Source organism: Vipera ursinii (assembly GCF_947247035.1).
Source record: "Vipera ursinii genome assembly, chromosome: 2".
NCBI lineage: Eukaryota > Metazoa > Chordata > Lepidosauria > Squamata > Viperidae > Vipera > Vipera ursinii.
The window spans coordinates 48,225,608-48,252,334 of record NC_139513.1 but is presented as its reverse complement, the minus strand read 5'-3'; the positions used below and the strand labels follow the sequence as shown (position 1 = coordinate 48,252,334).

Sequence of the window (26,727 nt, the reverse complement as noted above, 5' to 3'; positions counted from 1 at the left end):
GTTGCAGTTTGGGCACTCGGTCTCTAAAAGGTTCGCCATCACTGGTCTAGGCAACAGACTGACACATGAAAACTGAATGCAAAGGAGGGAGGAGGAAGAGAAAGCATTGCAGAATGTACCGCCCTTTGTTCTTTTGAAACTAAAGAGGAGGAAGAGAGGAAATGCTTTTCAACTTGCAAGATTCTGTTACTGTAACGTTGCAATAAAAATAATATTAGTACTCATGAGTTTTGGTTTTCTGTCTCAGGGCAAGATCAATCTTGCAAACCTGAAAGTACATCTTTTCCCAACCTCCATTACAGTTGAAGAAAAGGAGGAGAGTCCTTTCTAAGACACTGTCTGCTTCCCCATTTTCCTTTCAACTCAATTCTTTCTTGTCAGATTGCTGTCCAGGCTTTTCTTTCTGTCTCCCAGGGTTATCCTCATAGTCCATTGTATTGTCCCCATCACAATTTCTGAATTGCTCTTTGAAAAAGCTTCTCTCTCTCTCTCCGCCCCCCCTTCTCTCTCTCCCTCTCTCTCTCTCTCCCTCTCTCTCTGTATGTGTGTGTGTGTGTGTGTGTGTGTGTGTATGAGCTGTCCAGTGTGACTACTGACTGTTCGATGGCCTTCAAGATAGGCTGAAAACAGGAAATAAAGATTTGCCCCATGTTTGGGGCCTAGCAAGGTAATCTAAATAGTTAACATTTGACACATATCTCCCCTTGCAGAAGCTAACAAAACGAGAGAGATCCTGTGGCTCAAGAGGTAAAAACACTGCCTAATGTGCAATCAGCCCAGGTTCGAATCTCAGAAGGGTATGGCTGACTGATGAAAACTAATAAGTTAGAAGTGCATTTCAGTCTCCCTTAATTCTTTGTTAGTAATTTACACATACACACACACACACACACACACACATACATACATACATACACAAGCGAGACGATAGCTCCGATCATGCTTTGCTCGCACAAGCACGAAGCCGAAGACACGAGCCTGAAGATGATGAGTGGGACCTCGTCGAAATGTCGCCAAGACACTGTCAATCTTACACGGGAAAAGACCCGAATACGCCAAGACCTACATACCTGTACCCGTGAAAATCTACGAATACACACACACACACACACACACACACACACACACACACACAAACATTTCAATATATAAAGGTAAAGGTTCCCCCGCATATGCGTGCTAGTCGTTTCAATATAGCTAATGTTATATTGAATAATAATTGTATAACTTCAGTAATTACCTGTTTACTTATAGATATAATAATTTTTAAATACATATTAAAAGAAACTGAAGGACTTTCTTTTAATTCCTTTTCTAGTAGATTTTCCTAGTGAAATGTGGAAGGTACGTTAGATTGTTCTATATTTAACTCAGTACATGATTTGTTTGGCAGGAAATCTGATTAAGTGGAAATCGATGGCAGTACTTTTGCGATTCCACAACTGCATTCCATGTTCAAAACCTTTGTCTGCTAGTTTAACTATTTGTTGAATGCAGCGAAGGTCACATTTTTTCCTGCAAACTGTGGAAGCTGCATTTTAAAGAGGGAGGATGTGACTGGAAGTCAGTTTTGATTAGCAGAGCCTGTGTGTAATCCTAAATAAATAGTGTTTACATATATGTCATTTTTGTGGCTTGCTGATTGTTGATGTTTTCTTAGCATTTTTGAATTTGCTTTTTGAAATAAATAAGCAGGTACATTTTTTTTGAGAAATAAGAGATGTTAGCCTGAATGAGTTTGACCAGCTACTTTCTTATGCTTTGTATAATAATAGCAGAGAAGGATGCCATTCCTCATTAAATATTTGATTATTAGTTTTTAAAATATTTACTTGAATGTTGGACTTTTTGGATTAAGTTAAATCACAGTGCAATTAGAAGGATAAGAAAATAAAGCTCTCTGAAAGGAAAATGGGATAGAAGTAATACCGATAATTTAATCAAATAATATATTATCGATGTTTGAGTTAGAAATGGGACAACATGGCAAATGGTTGCAGAGGTTGAAAATGAAATAAATACGGACAAAGTAAAATAAAATAACACCTTATTATCTGAAAGTAAAAACTTGCATATACATGTAGACTGTAACATTTGTACCCTATAATATATTATGTATGCCTCATAGATTGAGTAAAATATATACATTGTTCATTTTATTTTATAAAAAATATTTTTAACATGTTTTCCTCTATGATTTTTTTCTCCTAGTTCTGGACAAAAAAGAAAATCACTGCCTAAACTGGTTTACAGTTTACTTTCTGACCGTGATCTGAAGAAACGACTGAAAGAACATGGATTGTCCACCCAGGGAACAAAACAACAGCTTATTAAAAGACACCAAGAATTTGTGCACATGTATAATTCAGAATGTGATTCTCTAAATCCTAAATCAGGTAGGAAAATGAAATGTAGACAGCGATTTCCTTTAAATAGTGCTGTTTCGTAAAATACACTTCTTCATAACATATATTATCATTTTGAACTAATATAACTTTAAATTGCCAATCAATTATTACTCTTTGAAATGCTTTATGTGAGACTTGATTTATATGTTTGTTTATGTTTTATGTTTTATTTAATTTATATACCGCCCTTCTCCCTGGGGACTCAGGGCGGTTCACAGGGCATATAAATAAAAATACAATACTATACAAAAGTTAAAACAAAGATTAAATCAGTGAATTGTCTGCCATGATTGAAAACACTGAAAAATTGCCATGACCATGGCAACAGATCTGAATTGTTAGCAGTTTGTGCACATATTAATAAAGAGTCCTTTTATGCCTATATATTTATGTTTTTTCAACCTTGAGAACTTTTAAGATGTATGGACTTCAACTTCCAGAATTCTCCAAGCAGCATAGGAGTTGAATCCACATGTACTAATGTTGCCAAGGTTGAAAAACACAACTCTATATCAACAGTATTTAGGCAAAGCATATAGTGGTATCAAAGTTATATGGCCATCTCACAAAAAACCTTTGCTTATTCAGCCCTTTGAGGTTGGGCAGGTGAAGAAACAGATACTGGAGCACTGGTGGCACAGTGGTTAGAATGCAATAGAGACTTCTATCTTTCCAAGATTGGTAAAATGAGAAGCCAGATTGTTGGGCGCAATATGCTGACACTGTAAAGCGCTCAGAGTGCTGTAAAGCACTATGGGGTGGTTTAGAAGTCTAATTGCTATTGCTACTGAATTGCTGGAATTCTTTGTTATAGGGTATAATAAGAAAATCTTCAAAGTTTCCCTCTGTAATTTCTTATACTAAGGATAATCAAGACAGGTTTCAATGGATGAGTTTCTCCATCTTCCATCCCATAGCTAAGTGGATGTTTGCTTAATTATTCTTGCATTCTTTCCTCAAGCTAGCATACTTCTCTACACTGTCTAGCTAGCGCTTAAAATTACTTCCATGTGATAAGGTAAAGGTAAAGGTTCCCCCGCACACGCGTGCTAGTCGTTTCCGACTCTAGGGGCCGGTGCTCATCTCCGTTTCAAAGCCGAAGAGCCAGCGCTTGTCCGAGGATGTCTCCGTGGTCATGTGGCCAGCATGACTAGACATCAAAGGCGCACGGAACGCTGTTACCTTCCCACCGTAGTGGTCCCTATTTTTCTACTTGCATTTTTACGTGCTTTCGAACTGCTAGGTGGGCAGAAGCTGGGACGAGTAACAGGTGCTCACTCTGTTACACGGCACTCGGGATTCGACCCGCCAAACTGCCGACCTTCTGATCGACAAGCTCAGCGTCCTAACCCACTGAGCCACCGCGTCCATGTGATACTCCTGTGAATTATGAAACTCACCTTTGATTTTAATTGCTACTGAGTTCCCTTGCCCTTATTTACATGTGTAGAAATATATTCAGGCATCTGATTTTGGATTTGTTGTATTTCTCTCATTGGGGCTGCTATAGTACCTGCCTACCAATTTCAAAAGATAGTGAATGGCTTATGATGACATAAAATGACAACACAGAAAATCAACAGCCTAATCATAATAGCACAAAGGCCTAGAAATGTCACCTTTGGGCAGCAAAATCTTCAAGCATCTCTGAATAACTGTCTGAAGAGCCCTGTTTTTACAGCGTTTCAAAAGTAAAATAGGAAATGGGTAATCTGAAAAAATAGAGGAGTAGGTGATTCCACTAGTTGCTCCATTGGTATAAGATGCAGACATAATCATTAGGTACACTTTAAAAGTGTGATGGTTCTCTAAAGAGAACTTAGCAGGGGAATCTCTGACTCAGTTCTGACAAATGCTTATCCTATTATGACTAAAAGCAAAGAAATCCTTTTTGCTAAGGTTCAGTGTGACTTGGTGCGACAATGAGAAAAATATGACCAAAGGGCACAGATATTTATCTACAGCAAAAGGAGACACTTTACAGTTTACCACTTATAACTGTGATTAAGCTGTTTCTGTTAGTCAGAGCCAACAACAGAAGAGTCTGTTCTAAGTGATTTGATTTGTTAAGATTTTAGCAAGAGCTAGAGAAACATGATATAAACTCAAGAAGAGCTGTGTGGGATGAAACCAAAGGCCTAACTAGTTCATATAGGACAAATAAAGGCCTCTGAAAGCAGGATATGAATGAAATTATATCTTCCTGCTTTGGTTTCCTAGCAACCAGAATTGAGAATAGCGTGTAGCTAATATGACTAGTAGGCATTGTTAGGCTTAATCTCTATGAATTTATCTAATCCTCTTTTAAGATTGTCTATGTTAATAGTTATTACTGTTTTTACATTGTTTACTGTGAAAAAGTTATTCCTCTATGCTGAATCAATAACTGTTTGGATACATTGGATATTTTGTGATTCTAGTGTTGTGAACATGTATAACTTGTATAATCCATGTATAACTTTATAAGTATTAATTATCTCCCTTTTTCACATTTTTGCTGCTTTTCCCTCCTATATTAATAAATACGATTTAGGAAAGAGTCCAACTTTAAACAATGATTTATGAAATCATGAAAAAGATGGTTCATGTGTACTTTCTTGCACATTAATAGAATTCTTTATTGGCCAAGTGTGGTTGGATACACAAATAATTTGTCTCTGGTGCATACACTCTCAGTATACATACAAGCAACAGTGATAAATCATGGTCATAATCAACATAAAAATACCTTCATCATAAATCATAAGATACAACACATTCATCATAAATCATAAGATGCAACACTTAGTGATAGTCATAGGATACTAGATAAGCAAACAACATAAATCATACTAGGATAATAAATAAAACAATATAAATTGTAAGATTCAAATAAAGTTATAGTCATAAGATAAGGAGATAGGTAATAGGAAATATGAGAATAATACTAATACAGCTTTACTAAGTAGTTTAACAGTGTTGTAGAAATTAGTTGTTTAGCAGAGTGATGGCATGGAGGAAAAAATTGTCCTTGTGTCTGGTGGTTTTGGCATGCAATGCTGTATAGCGTCGTCTTGAGGGAAGAAGTTGAAACAGTTTATGTCCAGGATGTGAGGGGTCTGTAGATATTTTCACAGCCCTCTTTCTTGCTTGTGCAGTATATAGGTCCTCAACGGAAGGCAGGCTGGTAGCAGTTGTTTTTCCTGAAGTTCTAACTATTCATTGAAGTCTGTGTCTGTCTTATTTGGTTGATGTGCCAAACGAGACAGTTATAGAAGTGCAGATGAGAGACTCAATCATTCCTTTGTAGAACTGTATTGGCAGCTCCTTGGGCAGTTTGATCTTTCTGAGTTGGCACAACCTTCTTTGTTGTGCTTTTTTGATGACATTTTTGATGTTAGATGACCACTTTAAATCTTGAGTTATTCTAGAACCTAATGATTCTATTCTGTTACAGCATCAGCTCTCAACCTGTTCTATACCCCACACCCTTAGAACTTTTCTGATATATTCTTGCACCCCCCCCCCTTACAAATGTTCAAAATAACGGCAGTGACTTATGCATAGACACTATAATTTTGAAAACTCAAGTTTTCGTACCTGGAATATCGTCTTGCACCCCCAGTTGGGAATCCCTGTATTACAGTGATTCACAAAGTGTGCATGTGTCATATATTCATAGAGGCTAGGCTCAACCCCACTGTGTGGTGGACTTTAGCCATACTTAGTGTGTTTCTCTTGTCACACTTACTTCTTTAGTGACTACCGGTATATATTGGGTAACATGGATTCCCAAAGTGAATTAAGAAGTACCAGTTCTTAATCAGATGGTGTCTTAGAGTCCTTTGTCATACTCTCTACATGTGTGGATGATAGGAAAATGTTTCTGCTGTGTTTGGATGGGTTGTGGAGCACCATAACTCCCTCATTTCTAGGGGATATGTTTAAGGTCAGAAAATATCTCTGAAACGATGACCCAATGAGGCACAGGTTGTCTAGTAGCGTATACCAACCTGGAACAGGCAACATTAATGCTACTGTAGTACTGTGTAGATTTTGAAATACGAGTTATTTTCTTGATATCACAACCCCCTTTAAACTTACACAGTAAAAGTTTGCTTTTTTATTTTTCTCAGTGTTTTGTGAATATGGTATTAATATATGTTTCACGTAAAACACAAACAGCTAAATAAAAAGTGGCATATAGAATTCAGTGTAACCAAATTGGATGTGGATGCCAACTCCAAGCGTCTTAATGGATTTGGTATAAAACTGAACTTGCCAAATTAAACTAATCCTGTTCATATTTTCCTGCAATAATTTTCACTGTACTCAATGGAACCTTTGAAGAGGGTGTTTATACATTCTTGGATCCTACTGTTGCTGATCCTTCCCCTCTGGCATTATACATAAATTCAACAAATGAAACTTGTTGGCAAGTAAATCATCCTTGTCTTGTGTTCAGTGAACTTTCAGGATTGCATCTTACTTTTTGGTACTTAATACACAATGCTATAATTGTCCTTGAGGAAGCTATGTTGTTATTCTGAAATATATCCATCATGCAAATCATTCAAGAAACTGTTTTCTAGAAAATATTATAGTCTGGCAGATTGGATTTTCCAGTGGCCGCTCCAGCAACTTTTAATGCAGGAAACAAAGGCTATGAGAGGCTTGTTATCTTAGTAATAGATTTAAAATATTGTTAAGCTGCCTTGTAGAGCGGATCTTCCAAAGTGGTCTACATTAAAAGTAAAAATACAAAATAGAATAATATAATGATAAATATACAAATATTGATGATCATGTTATAATTAATGATTAAAATGAGACTGCATTACACCTACATAATATTTGTTTTTATACTATTTATTTCTTAATGTAGATATCTCTATTTTTAACATCTGTTGTTTTTATATTTGTGATTTTTATCTAATTGTTTGTGTACCACCCACAGTTGCTTTTGGGGAAATGTATGGAGGAATCAACAGCTAGAGTGGGGGGAAGTGTTTAAGAGGGGGCCAAGCTTAGAATCCTTGCGCAGCTGGAAGTGATGCAGATCTCACCCTCCCCCAGAACTCTTGAAGCCCTATCTGACCATTCCCAGGAAAATGCAGATGTTCTGGCAAAATTCTTATAAATAGGCATGCAAGAATTAAAGAAAGTAACATTGACCAATTCACAGTGTCATTCTGGTTCCTTGCACCTGACAGATGGTCATCTATACAAATTCAATAAATAGATTAGATAAAATATAAAATAAAATAAAATAAAACGCTAAATCATTAACTGGCTCTGGTAAAGAGCTGAACCATTAGGATTGAAGTGAAAGCTTATATTAATGAAATATGATAGATATCCATTGGTTTACAACTAAGTGGCCAGTGAAAAACAGGCTACTAATTGTTCTTAGCGGTGGATGCACGTGTAAAACCTTTGAATATTGATCTCAGTGTCAGCAGGTTGGTACAGCTGAAGGTGGGATTCAGAGTCACTTTGACAACCAGTATAATTAGTATAGTGCGATCTGACTTGCTATTAATTGGCAACGTCATTAAGATTCCAAATTATGTTGAAAAGGTAGTCTAGTGTACAGGATGGAGTTCAGCCTAGGTATGGTTAAATCATGAATAAATAAAGAAATGTTCTCCCTTTTTTGGCTGAAAGTTATCCACATAATGAGAGCTAATAATATATTGTCCTTAGCAGTCCATAATAATACTAAATTTCATAACATTGTACGGCTCCTGTGTCATATCAACCTAAGTCAGTCTGGAAGCGTATAAATTTAATAAATTATGATAACGATTATTATTAAATTACCATGCTGGTTCTAAAAGCTTTAAATAACTCAAGGCGAACTAATAGAACATAAGTTACAAAAACGATGGCCATTAGTTTTGAATACCAGTTGTTCACACTATTATGCTCCTGTAATATTGGTGGGATTGTTGCCTTTGGATTTGAAACCAAATCTGAATAATCAGCATTATTGCCGCATAGCCTGAGAGGGAACACATTCTTCAATACTTTAAAAGAATATGGAAATAAATATTGTGGAATCTCATATTATTTGCTAAGTCATTAATAGGCATCTTGCTACTCCTCAAAATATTAATCACTTATAAGGTCCATCAAGCCCTGACAGATTTTAGAAGGATCAAAGGGATGTGTGCTGTGTGTCAAGCTTCCAAGCAGTTTATCCAAATCTTCAAGCTGTACAGTCTGAAGAATACCTTTAATAGTATGCCCAGATAGAGATGTATTGATCACAGTGGCCAAGAAATTGACAGTGTTGTTTGGAGAAAAGTTGTCATTCCACAATACATGTGGTGGTGATGTTCATAGCTCTCTCAGCACACTTCAGTGCTCAAGTTTCTTAGCCCTTGAACTTCGGCTGCTGATAGTGTTGGAGATAAACAGTTTTGGAGATCTGTCTATCCATCTGTCTTCTGGAATATCATTCTCTTTTGGTCTTGGATCTTGTAAGAAAATACTGTATTGATTATGGGGAGAAAAGTTTAAAGCTCAAAAACATCGCCTCATCAAGGATGAGTTTCCATTGAATCAGTCTTCCCTCTCCTAGTTAGTTGTTTTACTTTACCTTTTACTCTATATGTCTTTGGTTTTTACTCTATTTACATATGGTAAAAATCATTTATAATGCATTTCCCATGCACCAATTCCAGTTTTTTATGTAACAACTGAAAATACTGAGTTTATTCTGGGATCTAGTCATAGTTACTGGGGTGCTAGATTGCTATTAATGGTGTTTATTTATTCTAACAGTTGCTGAAATTGTAAAAGAATTGGAAAACATTGAAAAGACTCAAGCACAACTTGATGCCAGTAAACCCAAAGAAGATGTAAGTTAATAAGCTTTAATAAGCAGGCATATACATAGAATGAAGGCTACTGCTAAGTTTGTAAGCCGCCCTGAGTCTTCGGAGAAGGGCGGGATATAAATGGAATTAAAATAAATAAATAAATAAATAAATTTTAGTCCCGGTGAAGATAAATTTAAATATGTTATTCTATCTGTTAGAAAATCATAGTGGACTTTTTTAAAAAAATAATGGGGCTAAATTAGTAGATACGTGTGTGTGGATATCTGTGGATAATTTTGATGCCAAATCTGACCAAGCATTTCAGCATGTGATAATCATACTTTTGAACAGAAGCTATGGCCTGTTGAACTCAAGCTTGAGTGAAGATTGCATTTGGAGTCTCTCTTATTCTGCTCAAGACGTACGCCTTCTGCACAAAAAACATGCCACATTGTAGTGCCTGTGCTGCAATCAGTACATAGATACTTGCTATACATGTGTCTCTTTTGCTTGATATATCTGTGCCTGTGTTATTTTCTGTTCATACGCTTGCCAAATAATCTCCTCACTAAGAGTTGACTTTTGAAATGTCACTGCAAAGGCCAGGTAAATGTGCATTGTATGCCCATCCTTAAAGTTTATATTGATGGGAAATAATGTCAGAAACCATCTAATATTGAACTGCATGCTAGAAAAACCTGCTTTCATCTATTTAATTGCCACCATCAAATTAAAGCTTTGAGGGTATTTTTGTTTTTCAGTTAAAACATTTATGTTCTGCCCATTTACTACAGACTTTTAGATTATGCAAAATAGTAAAGCCGTTTATTAACATAGAAATATAACAGCAGGAAATAACAACAGCAACAATAAGAAAAAGACTTGTACATGGCTGACCTTCCTAAAAAGGAAAGTTTTTACCAAGTTCAAACTGCTGATGATTCCATTGATGTGCTGATGGAGATTGCCAATTGCAGTTTGAAAAAAAATATCTATGAATGAATATTCGCTTAATCTGTGTATTTTGTACTTGTATTTTAGAATTCTAGCCTAATCTCTCTCCTGATATTTAGAAGGTTTACTAATTATAAACCACTGTCTAATTAAACAGCTAGTGATTGATAGACATACCAATCTTTTATAGCAGAAATGGGTAATATGGTGCCTGCTAAACTCCCTTCCTAATCTGATTTTATAAAATATGATAATGATATATCCAGCATAACACAGAGTGAAACAACGCTGATTTGCATTTTGCTTGGGCCTTACATCAGGATAGTAGAGCAACTGGAGGATTAAGTTCAGTTTTTGTGAAACAGTATTTAGTAATTGGTCTATCCCTATTAGCCCCCATTTCTCCATGACTGATATTTTCTGACTAAATAAGTCTTGCACTTTGTGAACCCCCTTTGTGAGCAAACTTAAATACATGTACTCTAAGTGCCCCTATCCCAAATGATTTCACTACTGTTGTCCACATGGATCCGTAGTAGGTCAGTTCTCCCTTCCCCTTCTACAATCCCTTTTAAATTTTTGAATTCTGCAGTACCATATTAGAAATCTGAAAAGCCTGGCATATTGTTTCTGTGTCAGGGGCCATGACTTAGTCTTTTGGGTGAGATTTCCCCCCCCCCTTTTGAATATTACATTGAAGATTCTCTAAAACAAGGGTCCCCAACCTCCGGTCCATGGACTGGCACCGTGCTGCGGCACGCCAGAAACTGGGCCGTGTAAACAAGCAAAGCCCTTTCCACGGGATGCAGGTAGCAAACAAAACCACGTCCCTTCCATTCCGCAGAGAAACCTCTGTCCACGGAATCGGTCCCTGGTGCCCAAAAGGTTGGAGGCCTCTGCTCTAAAAGGTTTTCCTTGCAGACAAAAATATAAATTTCAGCATATGGATTTTCTGTTCCGAAGGCATCTCAAATCACTTTGAGATTACGTAGCAGCAGCATCTTTGGGGCTTTGCTCATAATAACAGGATGTGTGTCACCAACGTTCCATGATTTTTTTTTTTAAAAAAGGCCTATCCTTAAATAAGCTAAAAATTAAATGCTAAAACAATATTGATGGGCAGAAAAGTTTTGTTTTATAGTACAAGATAATATGACTTAAAATCTTTCATCTACATTTTATATCGTTTATCTGTTAATCATTAAAAATGGTCTTTGTGCTACTGTTGCAGAGTATGATATTTACAAAGCACCAGACAGAGAATGAAATAGATGAAATTCATACAGATTATCGTAAGTAAAAAAAAAATATTTCATTTGTGCTTGAAAAGAAACTCATATGCTCTTTAAGAAACGTACATGTTAAAAATGAACTTGTATTAAAATAAAAATTCACATGTCTTCCCTTCTATTTGAGATCACTTGCAAATTGCACGAGGCAAAGAGGTTTATCTGTCTCTGATTGCCTAATATGTGAATGAGATGATATTTTTATCTTGGAATTTTTCTCTTAACAGGTTTACAATCTCTATAGTTAGCTTGTAAATCTCTTTGGAATACAAGCACATAGTTTGTTTGAATTTATCTCATGACTTTGGTATGCAGTATAAGAGAAAGTAACTTCATAGAACTGGAATATATATATAGGAGAAAAGGGATGGACATGAGCCTTAATCATAGAAAACAAAATCATTGACTTTGTATATGAAGAGAAATAGTGTCTTAAGTAAGGTATTGTCAGTAGTTCTGATTTTAAATTTGTAAAATTAGTACTGTGATATCTGCTTCTGTTTATAAAGTGAGATAGCCAGGTTTGGAAAAAAATACAGCTATTTGGATCTTGAAATTGTCCTGACAATCTGCACATGAATCAGTGGTGTGATATGTCTGCATATAAGCCATTTTATATGCAATAGAAATATTGCTTCTGAATCAAAGGAAATAATGCTTTTAATCTATTGTGCATTTGTCAGACTTAATCTCAAATCTTGTGTTCATTACTGGGCACCACACTTTAACAATGATTCATCAGGCAAACAATTGCACAGAAGGGCAACGAGTAGGGGTGTGCAAAATGTTTTCATTTCAAAATATAAAACATAAAACATCCTTCTCTGAATCAAAAGCTGTCCTTTGAGAACAAAACAGTCTGCCTTAAGCTTTGGAAGCATTTTGAGCTTGTGACATTTTTTTCAATTGGGGGGGGTGTCTTTATTTTGAGCTCAAAAGCTTCCCCAAATGCCTGGAACAACTCACTAAGAACAGCCTAAATTGCACTTAAGAGAGGATGCTTTATGAAATTTCAAGCTTGAAACAGTTCACAGCAAGCATTCTGTACACCCCTAGTAATATGGATAATTGAAGATTAAAATTAAGTTTCATGAAGAGAGACTGAAGGAAGTGGATATGCTTAACACTGAGAAATTTGAGGATAGCATTGAAAGCACAGCACACAGAAATATCTCAAGATCAATGCTCTTGTTATTTATTTTTATTTATTTAAAAGATTTCTATGGGTCCTCATCTTAAGCAACTCTGTGTGGCTCAGAACAATAAAACCAATGACTATAAAACTGTAATAAAACAGGCAGTAAAACAAAAGCCCTACACCTTAATCGTCCCCTTAGCTTCCTTAGAAGTACAGATATAGTTACAAGAAGATCATTCCATTTGAGTTAGCAAACCTTGTGGATCCAATTATCAAGAGTCATGGCAGGCTCTTCTTTCTCTGAATATTTTAATTTAATCACATTGCTTTAATAGATGTCTAAAATGAGGAGGAGGAGGAGAAGAAGCTTGTAGAAGTCAACTAAAACATGGTGCACTTGCTGCACTTCCAAATATATCTCCAGTTGCTGGTGCGTTAAGCACCCCCCAAGCTTAACTGTCTTTCATCATCAAATATCGTTTCAGAGTTAAAAAAAGAGAAAAAACTGCTTGACTTCATTGAGTTGTCAGACATATTTCAGAGGCTATAAATCAACAAAGGATGGCTTACAACAGGAAAAAAAATATCTTAGCCCTAATGTTGACATTGGAATTCAAATAATGTCCAACTCTTGAAATAGATATTAAAGTAAGCCAGATGAATAGATTTTATTAATTTTGGATTATCAGACTTTATAAATACATTACTACAAGTAGCATTTATATGGGAAGAACGACCGAGCTTCTCATAAGAGTTCTTGGAAAGTACAAAAGCAAAGATATAGCTAAGTCTAAATCTGCTAGTCCAAGTTTTGATAATAATAGGGTTTCCAAAATTCCTAATGCAGATTGATTGCTATCTACATTTTTCTCTCAGATCCTAATAATTTTTGCGTTTAATTATATTTATTCCCCAACATTTTGAATTCGATAGGCTGATGGCTGAATGGTACTGCCTTTCTCTGTTAAGTTTTTCCCTTTCTTTAGGCTCTTGGTAGAACTGTAAACAGTATTAGTTCTGAAAATGTAAAAGGCTTTTCTTTTGGCTTGTATTTTACAGTAGGCATTTGAGGAAAGGGAGAAAACATTTCCTTGAGTTATGGTCTCATTTTGAATAGCTACTACATAGCTATAATTTGTGCATTTCAGAGTCAAACAAACTTTTTGTTGGAGAAAGATTGTTGTCAAAAGCTGTCTGGATGTTTGTGTAACAAACACAGTCTTTGATTTATCCTCCAAGAAAATCTGCATACTATCATTGTCATGGCCTTGAAATGGATGAAACAGTGCATCATAGGGCAGCAATTTTTGAACCAAGGTGCTTCAAATGGCTAACTTACAGAATGTGTCCAAAATCAGGGCACATGACTCCTGAACTGTGGCTGCTTCAGTGCTACTGGCAGCTGCCATGCTGCTGCTGTGGTCACATGATCTTCATTTTCAACTTTCTGTGAGTTTCTTAACCAGTCCCACAATCCCTCACTTCTTCACCCATCAGCAGCCACTTACGTACCTGCTGGAAAGGGAAGGAAGGAAGGGTTATGTATGGGGGCTTTAGCAACAGCTTGACAATTACCACCAGGTGGCGCTGTACCGTTACCGTATTGGCTGGTTAGCTTTCCATTTGGATGAATGGATTGGCCAAGAGTGTACCTGGCAAGGTATATAAGGGGTACAGGTAACCCCCTTTGTTCAGTTCAGTGCTACCCACAATAAAGAGTTGATGCTGTACTCTTCTGCCTGCTGTCTGCCATGCGGTCCAGAACCCACTACACAATAGGAAGGAAGGAAGGAAGGAAGGAAGGAAGGAAGGAAGGAAGGAAGGAAGGAAGGAAGGAAAATTTCTGATGCTCAATTTCATGTCTATGAACTTTCATGTCTCCGATTAAGATTCTTTTTTAAGTCAAATGGCATTTACCTAAGGCATTTCCATATGTCTCTCTGTTCCCCATTCTCTCACTTCCTTGCAGGATTTCTAATAGTGATAATGACACAATAAAAGAGATGTTTGATTTATGTGCTCCTTGTCAAATATTACTAGGTTTTTTATTTTTGTTCTGGCAAAGTAAAGTTTTGATACGCCAGCTACATTTTCTCTCTCCTTTTCCTCAACTTTTCCTAAGTCTTCTAGCTCTGTCCTCATATTTTCCTGCACATCAGCTCACATTTTTGTGTGGGAAGGTTTCTGTCTGTGTGAAAAGTGTGTTATCGCTTCTTCTGACTGATCAGTTATGTAAAAGAACAGCATGCATGTCCTAATAGGATGAATAAGAGCACCCAACTATTGGATACTGTCACAATATAACTCTTCATGTATTAGATATTATCCTATTAACATTTACAATATGGTAGCAACTTTATAGTTCTTCTTAATTTGTTCATTAGGTTTATATATACCATCTTTTTTTAGAAGCTTACACAGTAGTATATGCAATTTTCATTTTATCCCAAGAAGAGTTGTTTTTAAGAAGACTAAACTAAGAAATAGTAACTGGCCCAAGTGAGCTTCTGTGACTGAGGATAAACTTCATCATGAATCTTATTTATGGAAGGAGCCAGAATACGTCAATCTAATGGGTCACTGTGTCAGATGTGTTATATTGCCAGAAAGCACTTAAGCACTGAGGTTCCCTTAGATTCTCTCTCCTTCTAATTTGCTGTTACTTCTTTGTCAGCATGCACATGTAACTTTCGACAATTTTTAAGGGTGATAAATTCATTTTAATTGATACATATACCATCTTTCTCAGTGCTTCTGGGAATCCTCAATGGTTACAATCCTGTTACCATCCATAAAGTTTTCTTTCCACAGAAAAAGGTTGTCCCTTTATATGAAATTTTTGGAGTGTACAAAATACTTCAAATACATACCTATATATGTTTACATGTGATTATGTAATTTATGTAAACTTTACAATGCCTTGGTAAGGCCACACTTGGAATACTGCATCCAGTTTTGGTCACCACAATGTAAAAAAGATGTTGAGACTCTAGAAAGGGTACAGAGAAGAGCAACAAAGGTGATTAGTGGACTGGAGGGTAAAACATATAGGGAACGGCTGCTGGAATTGGGTATGTGTAGTTTAATGAAGAGAAGGGTGAGGGGTGACATGATAGCAGTGTTCCAATATCTCAGGGGCTGCCACAAAGAAGAGGGAGTCAAGCTATTCTCCAAAGCACCTGAAGGCAGGACAAGAAGCAACAGATGGAAACGAATCAAGGAGAGAAGCAACCTAGAACTAAGGAGAAACTTCCTGACAGTTAGAACAATTAACCAGTGGAACAACCTGCCTCCAGAAGCGGTGAATGCTCCAACACTGGAAGTTTTTAAGAAGAGATTGGACAGCTATTTGTCTGAAATGGTATAGGGTTTTCCTTTTCTCCTCCTCCACTGTTGTTGTTTGTTGTTGTTGTTGTTGTTGTTGTTATGATGATGATGATGATGATGTTGGACATAAAATATGACCTTTAGATCCAACATCTTTACTGGGTTCCCTTGTTCACTTTCTTTTTGTTCCCTATTCAGATGGATGATCAGAGATGGAAGTAAATCAGCAAGTAGAAAACTATAGTTTACATTATGACCAGCTACTCTTTTCATTTCATTTCATTTCTTGACTGCATTAATAGAAGCGGGTTTAGAAATTATCTGAAGTGAAAGTAATCTTAAAATAAAGGAATTTTTTTTGAATGGTTTAAGAGAAAACTATGTTCTCTTGTGTGTGTATGCGTGTGCGTATATAAAATCTTTTAAAAAGTTTTTTTATTTCATTATACTTGGATTCATATTGTTTATTGCTTTCAGCTTTCATAATCAGAAAAATAGAACCCTCGCCTTTATATTTAGAGTAGCATTATACTTACAGCAATAATTGTTAATCTTTGTGGGTCTAATTTCTCAAGTATGGCTTCAGTTATATATGAGAATTGTGCAGGGGACATTCGTCCTGGGCAACATCTGTTAACTCCGGTTGTTAATTATTTATTAGATTTTATCTCACCTTTATTATTTTTATTAATAACTCAAGGCAATGAACACATATAATACTCTTTCCTCCTCCTGTTTTCTCCACAACCACAACCCTGTGAGGTGGGTTGGGCTGAGAGACAAAGTGACAATGTTCTTGTTTTTCAAAGAGACTGAGTACTACAATGCATTTTTGCAATCTTTGATAAGTCCTCATATATTATTCTTTGGTTCCTTTCAGAATTAAGTGGGCATTGGGCAAGTAGAAGACATTTCTTTTAGCTTTTATTTTAAAATGTTTAGCATAATAACTGAGTTTTTATTGTTTCTTTTTGAAATCACTTCACTGAAATATTGAATGGAATATTGTTATGTATGTATGGACAGTATGTGTGTGTTGAGTGCTATATTTTTGAAAGAAAGGTTTATGTTTCAATATATCATCATGTCCAGTTTTAATCCTTGGCATGTCAAGTTAAAATGTGAATCAGATGATGAAAAACAGCTCTGCCTAAGAAGGACTAGAAATCCTAGTCTGAGCTTTGCTCAAAACGATTCCCTGGATTATGTAGTCTAGTACTGTCTAGTCTGACTGGCAAATCAATGCGTCTTCAAAACCACAAAGAGAAATGAGAGTTTCTGAGTCAAAATTTAAACTTGGACTCTGATTTGATTGGGGAGAGCCTCTCAATATTCAGAGGAAAATTGTGCTGTTTTCTGAAGTGTAATCTAACCTTTGCAGTCAGCGCATGTTTCTACCATCACTAAATTGAAAGCCCTAACAAGCAGGCATATACATAGAATGAAGGCTACTGCTAAGCTTGTAAGCCGCCCTGAGTCTTCGGAGAAGGGCGGGATATAAATGTAATAAAAAAAATTGAGGGCGGTCAAACTTTTTCATCCTGGAAAATTCTTTAGCCAAGTGAAGCTTCTGGTGATGTGATGGGTTAGCACAGGGGTGGGGAACTATGGCCCCTGTATGACTTGTGGACCTCAACTCCCAGAATTCCTAAGACAGCATGTAATAAAGTCATAAGGGGTCATAGTTCTCCACCTCTGGGTTAACATATACATTTCAACTCTAATTCCATTGCATTAAACATCCCAAATAGAAATTGTTCGTTCTAATTTTTGAATTTTACTGGCATGATTTTAGGATAGTACAGGAGCGATAGGCCATGGGATAATCATTTTCCTTATTAAAGATGTCTTCTTCCATAAGTTAAGAAGTAGGTCTTTCTTCAAATGCCATGAGATTCAGGGCTCCCAGAGAGAAAGTTGGATTTGGCATTGATTTTCTCATTTTAGTAATAACAACTAGTGCATTTAAAAATTGAAGTATTGAATCATAACCATAAAAAGTGTTCTTTTTATGTACACTGCAAGTAAGATATTTTACAGAATATGTGGTAATATATATATTTGTCAGTGTAAATGTGTGGTGTCCAGTATAGAACTAGATACATTGGATTGAGCCAGAGATTTGTGTGTAATGTTGACAAGAAATGCCAAATTGTATTGGTTTTCCTTAACACGAGGAATTTTTAGAAGGGCAAGAGAAAAAACAGTATTATGTGATTTTAGCTTGTCTACCTGTACAACTTCTGTGGGGTGCAAAGAAAAGCAAAATTATTTTGAAATATAATTTGGCTCTATAAAAATATACTTTTTGTGCTTGCATCTATTTTGAAACTTCAGGACTTAGAAATCTAAAAGTGCTAACCTCAGTCTTTGCTAGACAACTGTGAAGTTTATACTTGAGTCTTTTAAGTGCCCAGGATGAGATCAGACCCTTTGAAATATGTCTGTGGTTTATGAAGCAATCACTATTCTTTTAAGCCGCTGGACTGTTAAGTCCTAAAACAAGGACACACGGGTAATATAATTAATAGCAAGGTGGTGACTTGAGAACCAAGAGAATAAGAAATTCATTGCTAACTTTGAAACCACTCAAGATTAACTTGAAAACAAGCTTGTTATTATAGTTGGAATATATGAGGAGAGGAAGAGACCAAATCTATTGCCCTCAATTCTCTGGAGCTGTCCTCAGTATGTAGTATACTCATGTAGTAAATACAGTAATAGAGACAGGTGTTAACTCTTCTGGGGTCATACTCAATGTAGCTTGGATGTCTGTATTTTCTAATATTTACTTAATTGTTTCCCCAATCAATATCACTTCACCCTTCTTCTCAAACTGTCTCTATTGGCAGACAGCTGAAGACTGAAAATATAAGGAGAATTCCTGGTGCTGTTTAAATGCACAGATAAGATTGGTGTACTTGGTCCAGAATGCAGTAGCCCATTTATTAATATGGGCTGTGTATATGTGCTTGTAACATCCTCGCTGAAATCCTACAATGGCTTCTACTTTGTTTTATTGCAGGAAGTTTAAAATCCTGAACAATTTAGGATGAAGGTAATTTGAAGGATTATTTTCTCCCACTGAGTTGTTCTTTGGAGTCCTTCTTTTTTTAATTGAAAAGTTTTATAAAAGTTACAATAAAATCCCCAAAACCAACCCCCCCTCCCTCCCCTACTTCCCAGAGCTGAGTACAGGGTTACAAATATAATAATCATAATCTAACTAACATTAACCAACTATATAAATAACCAAGTTCATAATGCGCTTTAACTCCCCTTTAGCATAAATACAAACAAAATAAAAGTAAACATAAACAAATTAATATCCAAGTTATTAATACAATATCCAAGTTATTAAACAATACTAATACTAAAAATAATAATAATACCGTATACTTAAAACTAATAAAAATACTATAATAAACTATTAATAATAATAACAATCTAAGATTTACTCATAGGCTAAATGAAACTTTTTAGTCCTATATTTGTTCTGAATATAATCTATCCATCTTCTCCAGACCGAAATGTATCTTTCTTTGGAGTCCTTGTATGTGCCATGTTTTATTGTTTCTTAGATGTCAAGACCTGAAATAAAGTAATATAAATAATAAAATAGGCAGAAAGTGAGTAAGGGCAAAGGACTAAGCTGCACTAAACTTTGGAGTTTTGCTCCAAGGAAGACCCATCTGATTTCTTAAACAACAAGCTATCAGAAGTTCATTACTGTTTTCCTGTTTTTAATACGCTGTGCTTCTGAGCCTTGGTCTTCCATATCTCCTCAAAGTGCTTTTCTCAGCATGGGCTTTTTGAGTTAGAACTATCATTTTAAATTCTACACAGAACCCTCTAGGAAAAATACTGGACAATATCCAGGCCGTGCATTTTGGACAACTAAAGCACACAAATAGAATATGTTGTCGTAATTCAAACAAGAGGTGATGAGGGATTGAGTCATTGTTGCAAGGGCCTGGCTTTCAGACACTGTTCATACAGGAATTGTGAGTGCAGGACAACCCAAAATTGCAGAGCTGTTCCCTCAGGGATAATAACCCTAATGTCACGGCAAGCTTGGATTCAGATGAGGAGACAACGCACAGCCAGTTCCAGAGTTGCTGGATGAACACTCCGTGAAGAGCTGCAGGCAGAGAAGGCAGGGTTGTGTGGTAACCGGGAGACACAACTGCTGCCGATCTCTGAAGATAAAGAGTCTGAGCTTCTAACCCAGTCTCTGTGTGCCAATCTGAAATTTTGTGACTTTGATTTTGTACCTTGATTGGCTGACAAACCTTCTGCAGTGTTTTGACCCTTGCACTTTGCTTGGCCACCTTTCTGCATGAAAGCTTCCTAGATGTAGTATTTGATCAGATTCAGGAGACCTCTTGCATTTTGATGCATAGTTTAGATAGCAAACCTCTGTGCTCAAACATATACATGAAGATATTTGTCTGAGAAAAAGGTCAGTAGGGAAAAACTCTAGCAGAGCCACTGTCGGTTTGCAAAGGGCAACTATCAACTAATTCGCCTTACCTTACTTTGAGGCAAACTTGCTATAGTTTGAGACTCTCTCTCTCTCTCTCTCTCTCTCTCTCTCTCTCTCTCTCTCTCTCTCTCTCTCTCTCTCTCTCTCTCTCTCTCTCGTTATTTTCTTTGCTGCTTGATTGTTTATTTTACAAACCTATCAGCAAAGTTAGCAAGTACATCTTTGTGTGTTTGTATATGCTTGGCCTGGGTCAGGACACTTGAGACACTGGGACGTACAAACACCCCTGGTAGACAAACTAATACTGTTTTGCTAGGATTCAGTTTTAGTCTTATTTTCTTCCATCCAGCCCGTAGACACCAGCAGGCCCAAGACACAGATGTATACCAAACATACTGATGATACTGAACCTTGACTTGCTAGATAATCTCTTTTAGTCCTGCACATGGGAGCAGCCACCAAGCTGAAGTCTCCTGTCCTACCACCACTTATAGGAACTTCCATTGAGGAAGGAATGGAAGCAGTTCAAAGTACTGTCTCCAATCCACAACACAGAATAGTACAGAATACTATTGAAGACTGCTGAGAAATCTGAAAGGATCAGGGCAGGTACACTACTTTATATGGAGCCCAACCAAAAAACATCTCTTGCTCAAACAAAGCTGTCTCCATCCAGTGACCAAGGTTAACCTTGATTGGCAAGTATCCAAATAATCTGCTTCACCTAGATCACTTTGTAGTTGATTCCTCAGTATCTTCTCAACAAACCTCACTTGAAAAAGAATGTTGGACAGTAGTTATATAATATCCAGAGGTCCTGGGAGGGCTTCTTAAGAAAAGAAAAAAAGCACTACGGTCTCCCTTAAAGCTGCCAGCAACACCCTCCCTCAGGGAGTTATTAGCAGTCTGCTAAATCCAGGGAATTACTTAAAATTCCAAGTTTCATGAAGAAACCAGGAAGGGGAAAGATCCAGGCAACAGGTGGCAGAGGACATCCTAGAAAATATCTAGAAGATCCTTCTCACGTAGACTTCAGACTTGATGGAATCTGAGCAACTTTATGACATAATGCTATATTAATTGATTACAATTAATGGTCTTATAGTTACCTTGTTTCAGCTTGTCAGTGGAATAAGAGAGAAGAATTAAGAACTTATTTTTAGGAATTAGCCTCAAATGTGAATTGGTCACTTTTTTAACTCCTGAAACTGTCTAGAAGTCTGTGGACTTAAAATTCCAAGTTTCATGAAGAAACCAGGAAGGGGAAAGATCCAGGCAACAGGTGGCAGAGGACATCCTAGAAAATATCTAGAAGATCCTTCTCACGTAGACTTCAGACTTGATGGAATCTGAGCAACTTTATGACATAATGCTATATTAATTGATTACAATTAATGGTCTTATAGTTACCTTGTTTCAGCTTGTCAGTGGAATAAGAGAGAAGAATTAAGAACTTATTTTTAGGAATTAGCCTCAAATGTGAATTGGTCACTTTTTTAACTCCTGAAACTGTCTAGAAGTCTGTGGAATTTAGGCATGTTTTAATAAATAAACTTTGCATGTGGTGATGATTAATCTGATAGTACAGTATTCTCAGCTAACCTTTCTATTTAGCAGAATTGTCTATTGCTTTTTCCTGTTGTTGAATAGTTACAAGAAAGAAACCCTACACAATCTTTTCTAATTTGATGTAATGGAATGTGTGAATGACCTTGGGTGAAAAGGGAAAGATATGCTGCCTGGGGAACAATTAGACGAGAGAGAGGAACCCGCAGTCAGTTAGTGAACAGAGAAAGAATTTCAGGAAGCCCCTGCCTTAATTGATCAGACAATTAAAAATAGTGGCAGGAAGTTTGTATCCTGAGACTTGCAAATACCTCTTCCTCGTTGTTTGATATCTGTCTACTGTGTTTTGGTGAAATTTTAAAAAACAGATGCTAGAAGAGATAAACTGCCTAAGGCAAGGCTCTTCAAACTTGGCCCTTTTATGACTTGTGGACTTCAACTCCCAGCATTCCTCAGCCAGCATTGCTGGGAGTTGAAGTCCACAAGTCACAAAAGGGCCAAGTTTGAAGACCTCTGGCCTAAGCAGTTTATCCATTTTTAAAACCATCATTTTAAAAGGAGGTAGGAAAACCCAAAGACAAGGAACCTTATTTTTACAGGACACCAGAAGAAAATCACACGCAGTAAGTACTTTTGAACGCTTCCCTAATGGACATGAAAGATAATTGCTAAGAATGTTTTGAATCACCAAAGCCCCAGAAATTACTCAGATAAATCTATTTTAATAATTGCCCTTTATTTTCCTTCAATTATCTAGTGCGGTCTTGAAATGAAATATTTCTTTCACTGAGTTTGAAATAGGTGTATTTATATTTTAAAAACTTAGCTGCCTGTAGTAATATCCTGCCTTTGACAAGATGTTTATGGCTCATAATGTCTTTTTGGTGACAGAAGCAGCTAAAAAATTGTGCCTTGGAAATTTTAAAGGCAAAGAAGATGGACGTGCTATTTCAATAAAGAAATATCATGGATGTACAGGTCGTCCTTGACTTAAAACCCTAATGGAGCCTGCCTATTACAGTCGCACGTTGTGACAGTTGTTAAGAGAAATTCCCACTTGATTGCCTCGCTTAATGATCTCCCCCTGGCTGCTCTCTGTATAGTTGTTAAGCCAAGCAGTGGGTGCCTCAAATGGGGGAAGCCCTGGGAGGTGTAGTGCACACCCAGGCCAGCTTACCCCGAGCCTCTCCCATCTCCTAAGGCAGGGGTAGGCAACCTTGGCTCTTTTATGACTCATGGACTTCAACTCCCAGAATTCCTAAGCCAGCCATGCTGGCACAAGAATTCTGGGAGTTGAAGTCCATGAGTCATAAAAGAGCCAAGGTTGCCTAGCCCTGTCCTAAGGCAACCCATGCTCCACTTCTCATCCTCTCCCCGGGGTCTCCACCAGTCTTGGTTTCTTACCCTGCTGGGTCTCAACCCTCCTCGTCGCTCTCTGTCACTGATTGGTACTTACCTTCTGTAGATCTCCTTCTGGAAGCGCTGGAGGTTATGTTGGTGAGGGAGAGCAAGCCCCTGTGGCCACTCCCAAATGATGTCTTCCCAGAATGGCACCACACAGCCTAGGGATGACGAGGGCTGGAGTGGCTTGCACTCATTTCCCAAAGTGATTGCCAGACCTTGCAGAAGGTGGTCTGTAGTAAAAGTTGAAGACTGATTGGTGATGGAGGGTGGTGATGAGGTTATGGAACCCAGCGGGCTGGGAAGAAGGCCCAAGGCCTGTGGTAACCAGGGAGAGTGGGATGGGGGAGAGATATGCAGAGAGGCTGCTGCAGAATTTCTCTTGTAAGGGCAGGCAGATTGCCAAGTGCCTGAATTTTGTTCACTGTGAGAATGCTTCACTGGTCATAACTTGGAAACCTGTGGGGGTTTGTGGTAGCTTTGAATGATCACTAAGCTACTGGTCATAAATTGAAGATTAGATGAAACTGCTTGGAAAATATTTCAGTGTAGACATTATTCTTTTACAGCAGCCTTGTAATTTGTTGCTTAGCGCACAGACCAGAAAGCTTTTAGGACTATCTGAATGATAAATTATCTGCTCTATAAGAAACAAAAATAACCCTCTTTTCTAAAATCTTAAAATAGCAAAGAAAAATGGTAGAGCCAGATGTATTTCCAGATCATAATACAAATTTTTCTTTGCTGCTCTGATTTTTTTTCTTTGAGACTAAATATTTGAAAAGGAGAATTATTTTCTGCCTTGTGTTTGAAAAAAAATATTGCTCAAGAAGAGTGTAGCAGAAATAGTTCTGCAAGAGTAAAAATGAGAATGTATACAAATTTATAAAATACATTTGCATTGAAATTTGCTTTGGTTTGACATAAGGCAGAATTCCTTAGAGATAAAGCTGCAAAGGCTGGATGCTACACCTCAAAAATCCTTCTCATCTATTAATGCCCACCATACCTTGAAATAGTTCAGTATTCTGTTCTGAAGCTATAAAGTGCGACAACTTTGTGAAGCAGGATCTGCATTTCTCAGTGCTTAGAAAAAAAACCTGTTACTTGAGTGAAAAAGGGTGGGATCTGAAAAATATAAGGCTGACTAGTCAAATTATTTCCTCTGGTCTAGGTATATTACTAAAATGTTTTGGGATTAGATGGAAGCCTGCTAAATCTCACAAGAGCTATTAAGCTGTGCAGTATCATTGGCCTTCAATTGCCCAAGAACCTAGCTATAGAGTTTTTTGCTGGTCTTAGTTTAAAATATTGTTTCACAATTCAGGAACAGCATAGTACAAGTGTACTGAACTAAATAAGGATATAGACTGAAGGAAAGCTTTATCAGGCTTGAAGTTGGAAACTATTAGTTCTCCATGGTCAGATTCGGGACCTTTACAGGATGGATTCTGTAGTAAATCACTTTTGTTCATCCAGGGTTAAGTCTTTAAAACAAAGCCTTGATATTATCAAAGTTTAGTCTTAAACCTTGGTTTAGAATTTGGATGAATGAAAAGAAGAAACCAATTCTTGGGAGGGGGGAGTGAACGGGATAAGATCAGTTGACTGTTTGGTATCCTTTTGGAATTACTATATATTCCTTGAAGTTTAATGTCATTGAGTTCAAGATAAGACATTGAATTCAATAGGCAGTTTGGATTGGGACATATCTCAAAGGAGGGGCAGTATGTGGTCTTTTCTCCTTTGGTGCTTATATTCCCTTAAAACTTTTTTTTTATTTGAATGTTATATACTGTACATAGTGAGAACTCTGAATGGCTGAAGACAACTGGTCTTTGGAGTCTTCATCCTTAAATTTTAAAATACTACATATCAGTAAATCAAATCTTTATTATGGTCATAAGCCAGCAGGTACTGCATATCAGGATTTCTTCAAAGCACTGGCCTTTTAGTCATGTGCTTTTAGTCATGTCAGAGAAATCTTAAAGGATGGTTAGATGCCACTGTTTATTTATTGAGCAAGTGGGCTTCTGTGTTTGCTTTTTTAACAGGCTGTTATAAAAGTACACACAGCCTAAATGTCTTTTCACAGAGTATTATAGAGAAGCAGCTAGTGAAATTCATTCTTCTGTATATTAAATAATGTTTTATAAGAAGATTTTTCAATACTTTTGTCTTATTACATAATGCCTGAATATGGAGCTTCATTAAAGAAACGATCCTGATTGGGATCTGAAGGGATGCGTACCAGCCAACTTTGGGGTACAGTTAAAGAGTATATTTTCTGCCAAATATATTAATATATTATTTATAATAACATTATAAATATAATTATTTGGATTCATTTTGGTTTGAGAATCTGTCAGTTGAAAAAAAACAGCAAGAAAAAGATAAGAACAATTGGTTGAATAGTGAAAGACTGATCTATCTACTACAGACATGTCAAACACAAGGCCCGGGGGCCAGATCCGGCCCGCGAAGTGGTTTCATGTGGCCCGCGAAGCCATCCTGGAAACAGTGAGGGAACGGCCCCCACTGCCTTGGCCCTGGCCCAGAGACCCTCCTTCTGCCAGAGACCCTCAGATCTGTCCCACTCCTGCCCAGGCCCCCATAGGCACCCTTGATGTGAACGATGTAGAGCTGGCCATGCCCACCCAGTAGGCCATACGCACTCTAGCCACGCCCACCCAGTAGGCCACGCCCACCCTGGCCATACCCACCCGGCCCCCTGAGGGCAACTGCAATGCTGATGTGGCCCTCAATGAAATTGAGTTTGACACCCCTGATCTACTAGTTGTCATATGATTCTTTCCTACAAATACTTTCTCCATCCATCTATAGCTGTCTGTCTATCTTATAGGATTGTTGTACATAAATATGAAGAAAATAACCCAGTTTTATTTCAGTGCAGGTAATTTTGCATTTAAACTGGTAATGCCAGATTGTTCTCATCCTGGTTATATATCATAGTCTTGCATTCAAAGCAGTTATCATCTTATTAGTGATTTATTGTATTTTTAGAACTATATTCCTGACAGAATTGTACAAGATTCATGTTGAATGATTTGATGTAACATATTTTATTAAGCTTGCATTTTTTTCATCCTGGTTATATATCACAGCTTTGTATTCAAAGCAATTGTCGTTCGATTGGTGATTTATAGTCTTTGTATTTTTAGAACTATATTCCTGACAGAACTGTACAAGATGCATATTAAATGATTTGATGTAAAATATTTTATCAAGACATGCTTTCTTGCATGCTTGCCTTCTTAGAGTTGATAAACTTAAAACATAATAGCATCAGTGCATTATGCAATTAATACATTTTAATTACCATGCAAACAGG

At 37.0% G+C, this 26,727-nt stretch overlaps 1 protein-coding gene across 7 annotated transcripts in view; it reads left to right on the top strand.

Moving 5' to 3' along the window:
- RAD18 (RAD18 E3 ubiquitin protein ligase) overlaps positions 1 to 26,727 on the top strand; it is a 151,350-nt gene that overhangs the window by 52,613 nt on the left and 72,010 nt on the right. For 6 of the 7 annotated variants that reach the window (XR_014491091.1, XR_014491092.1, XM_083351694.1 and 3 more), the window contains 4 exons: positions 2,212 to 2,396; positions 9,177 to 9,253; positions 11,400 to 11,460; positions 26,239 to 26,289. Coding sequence is in view for 5 of the 7 variants with exons in the window: in XM_083351694.1 (XP_083207820.1) it covers positions 2,212 to 2,396; positions 9,177 to 9,253; positions 11,400 to 11,460; positions 26,239 to 26,289 (374 nt within the window). In the remaining 2 variants the exon portion in view is untranslated. The remainder of the gene's footprint in view (positions 1 to 2,211; positions 2,397 to 9,176; positions 9,254 to 11,399; positions 11,461 to 26,238; positions 26,290 to 26,727) is intronic. The other variant, XM_083351691.1, reaches the window with a different exon arrangement.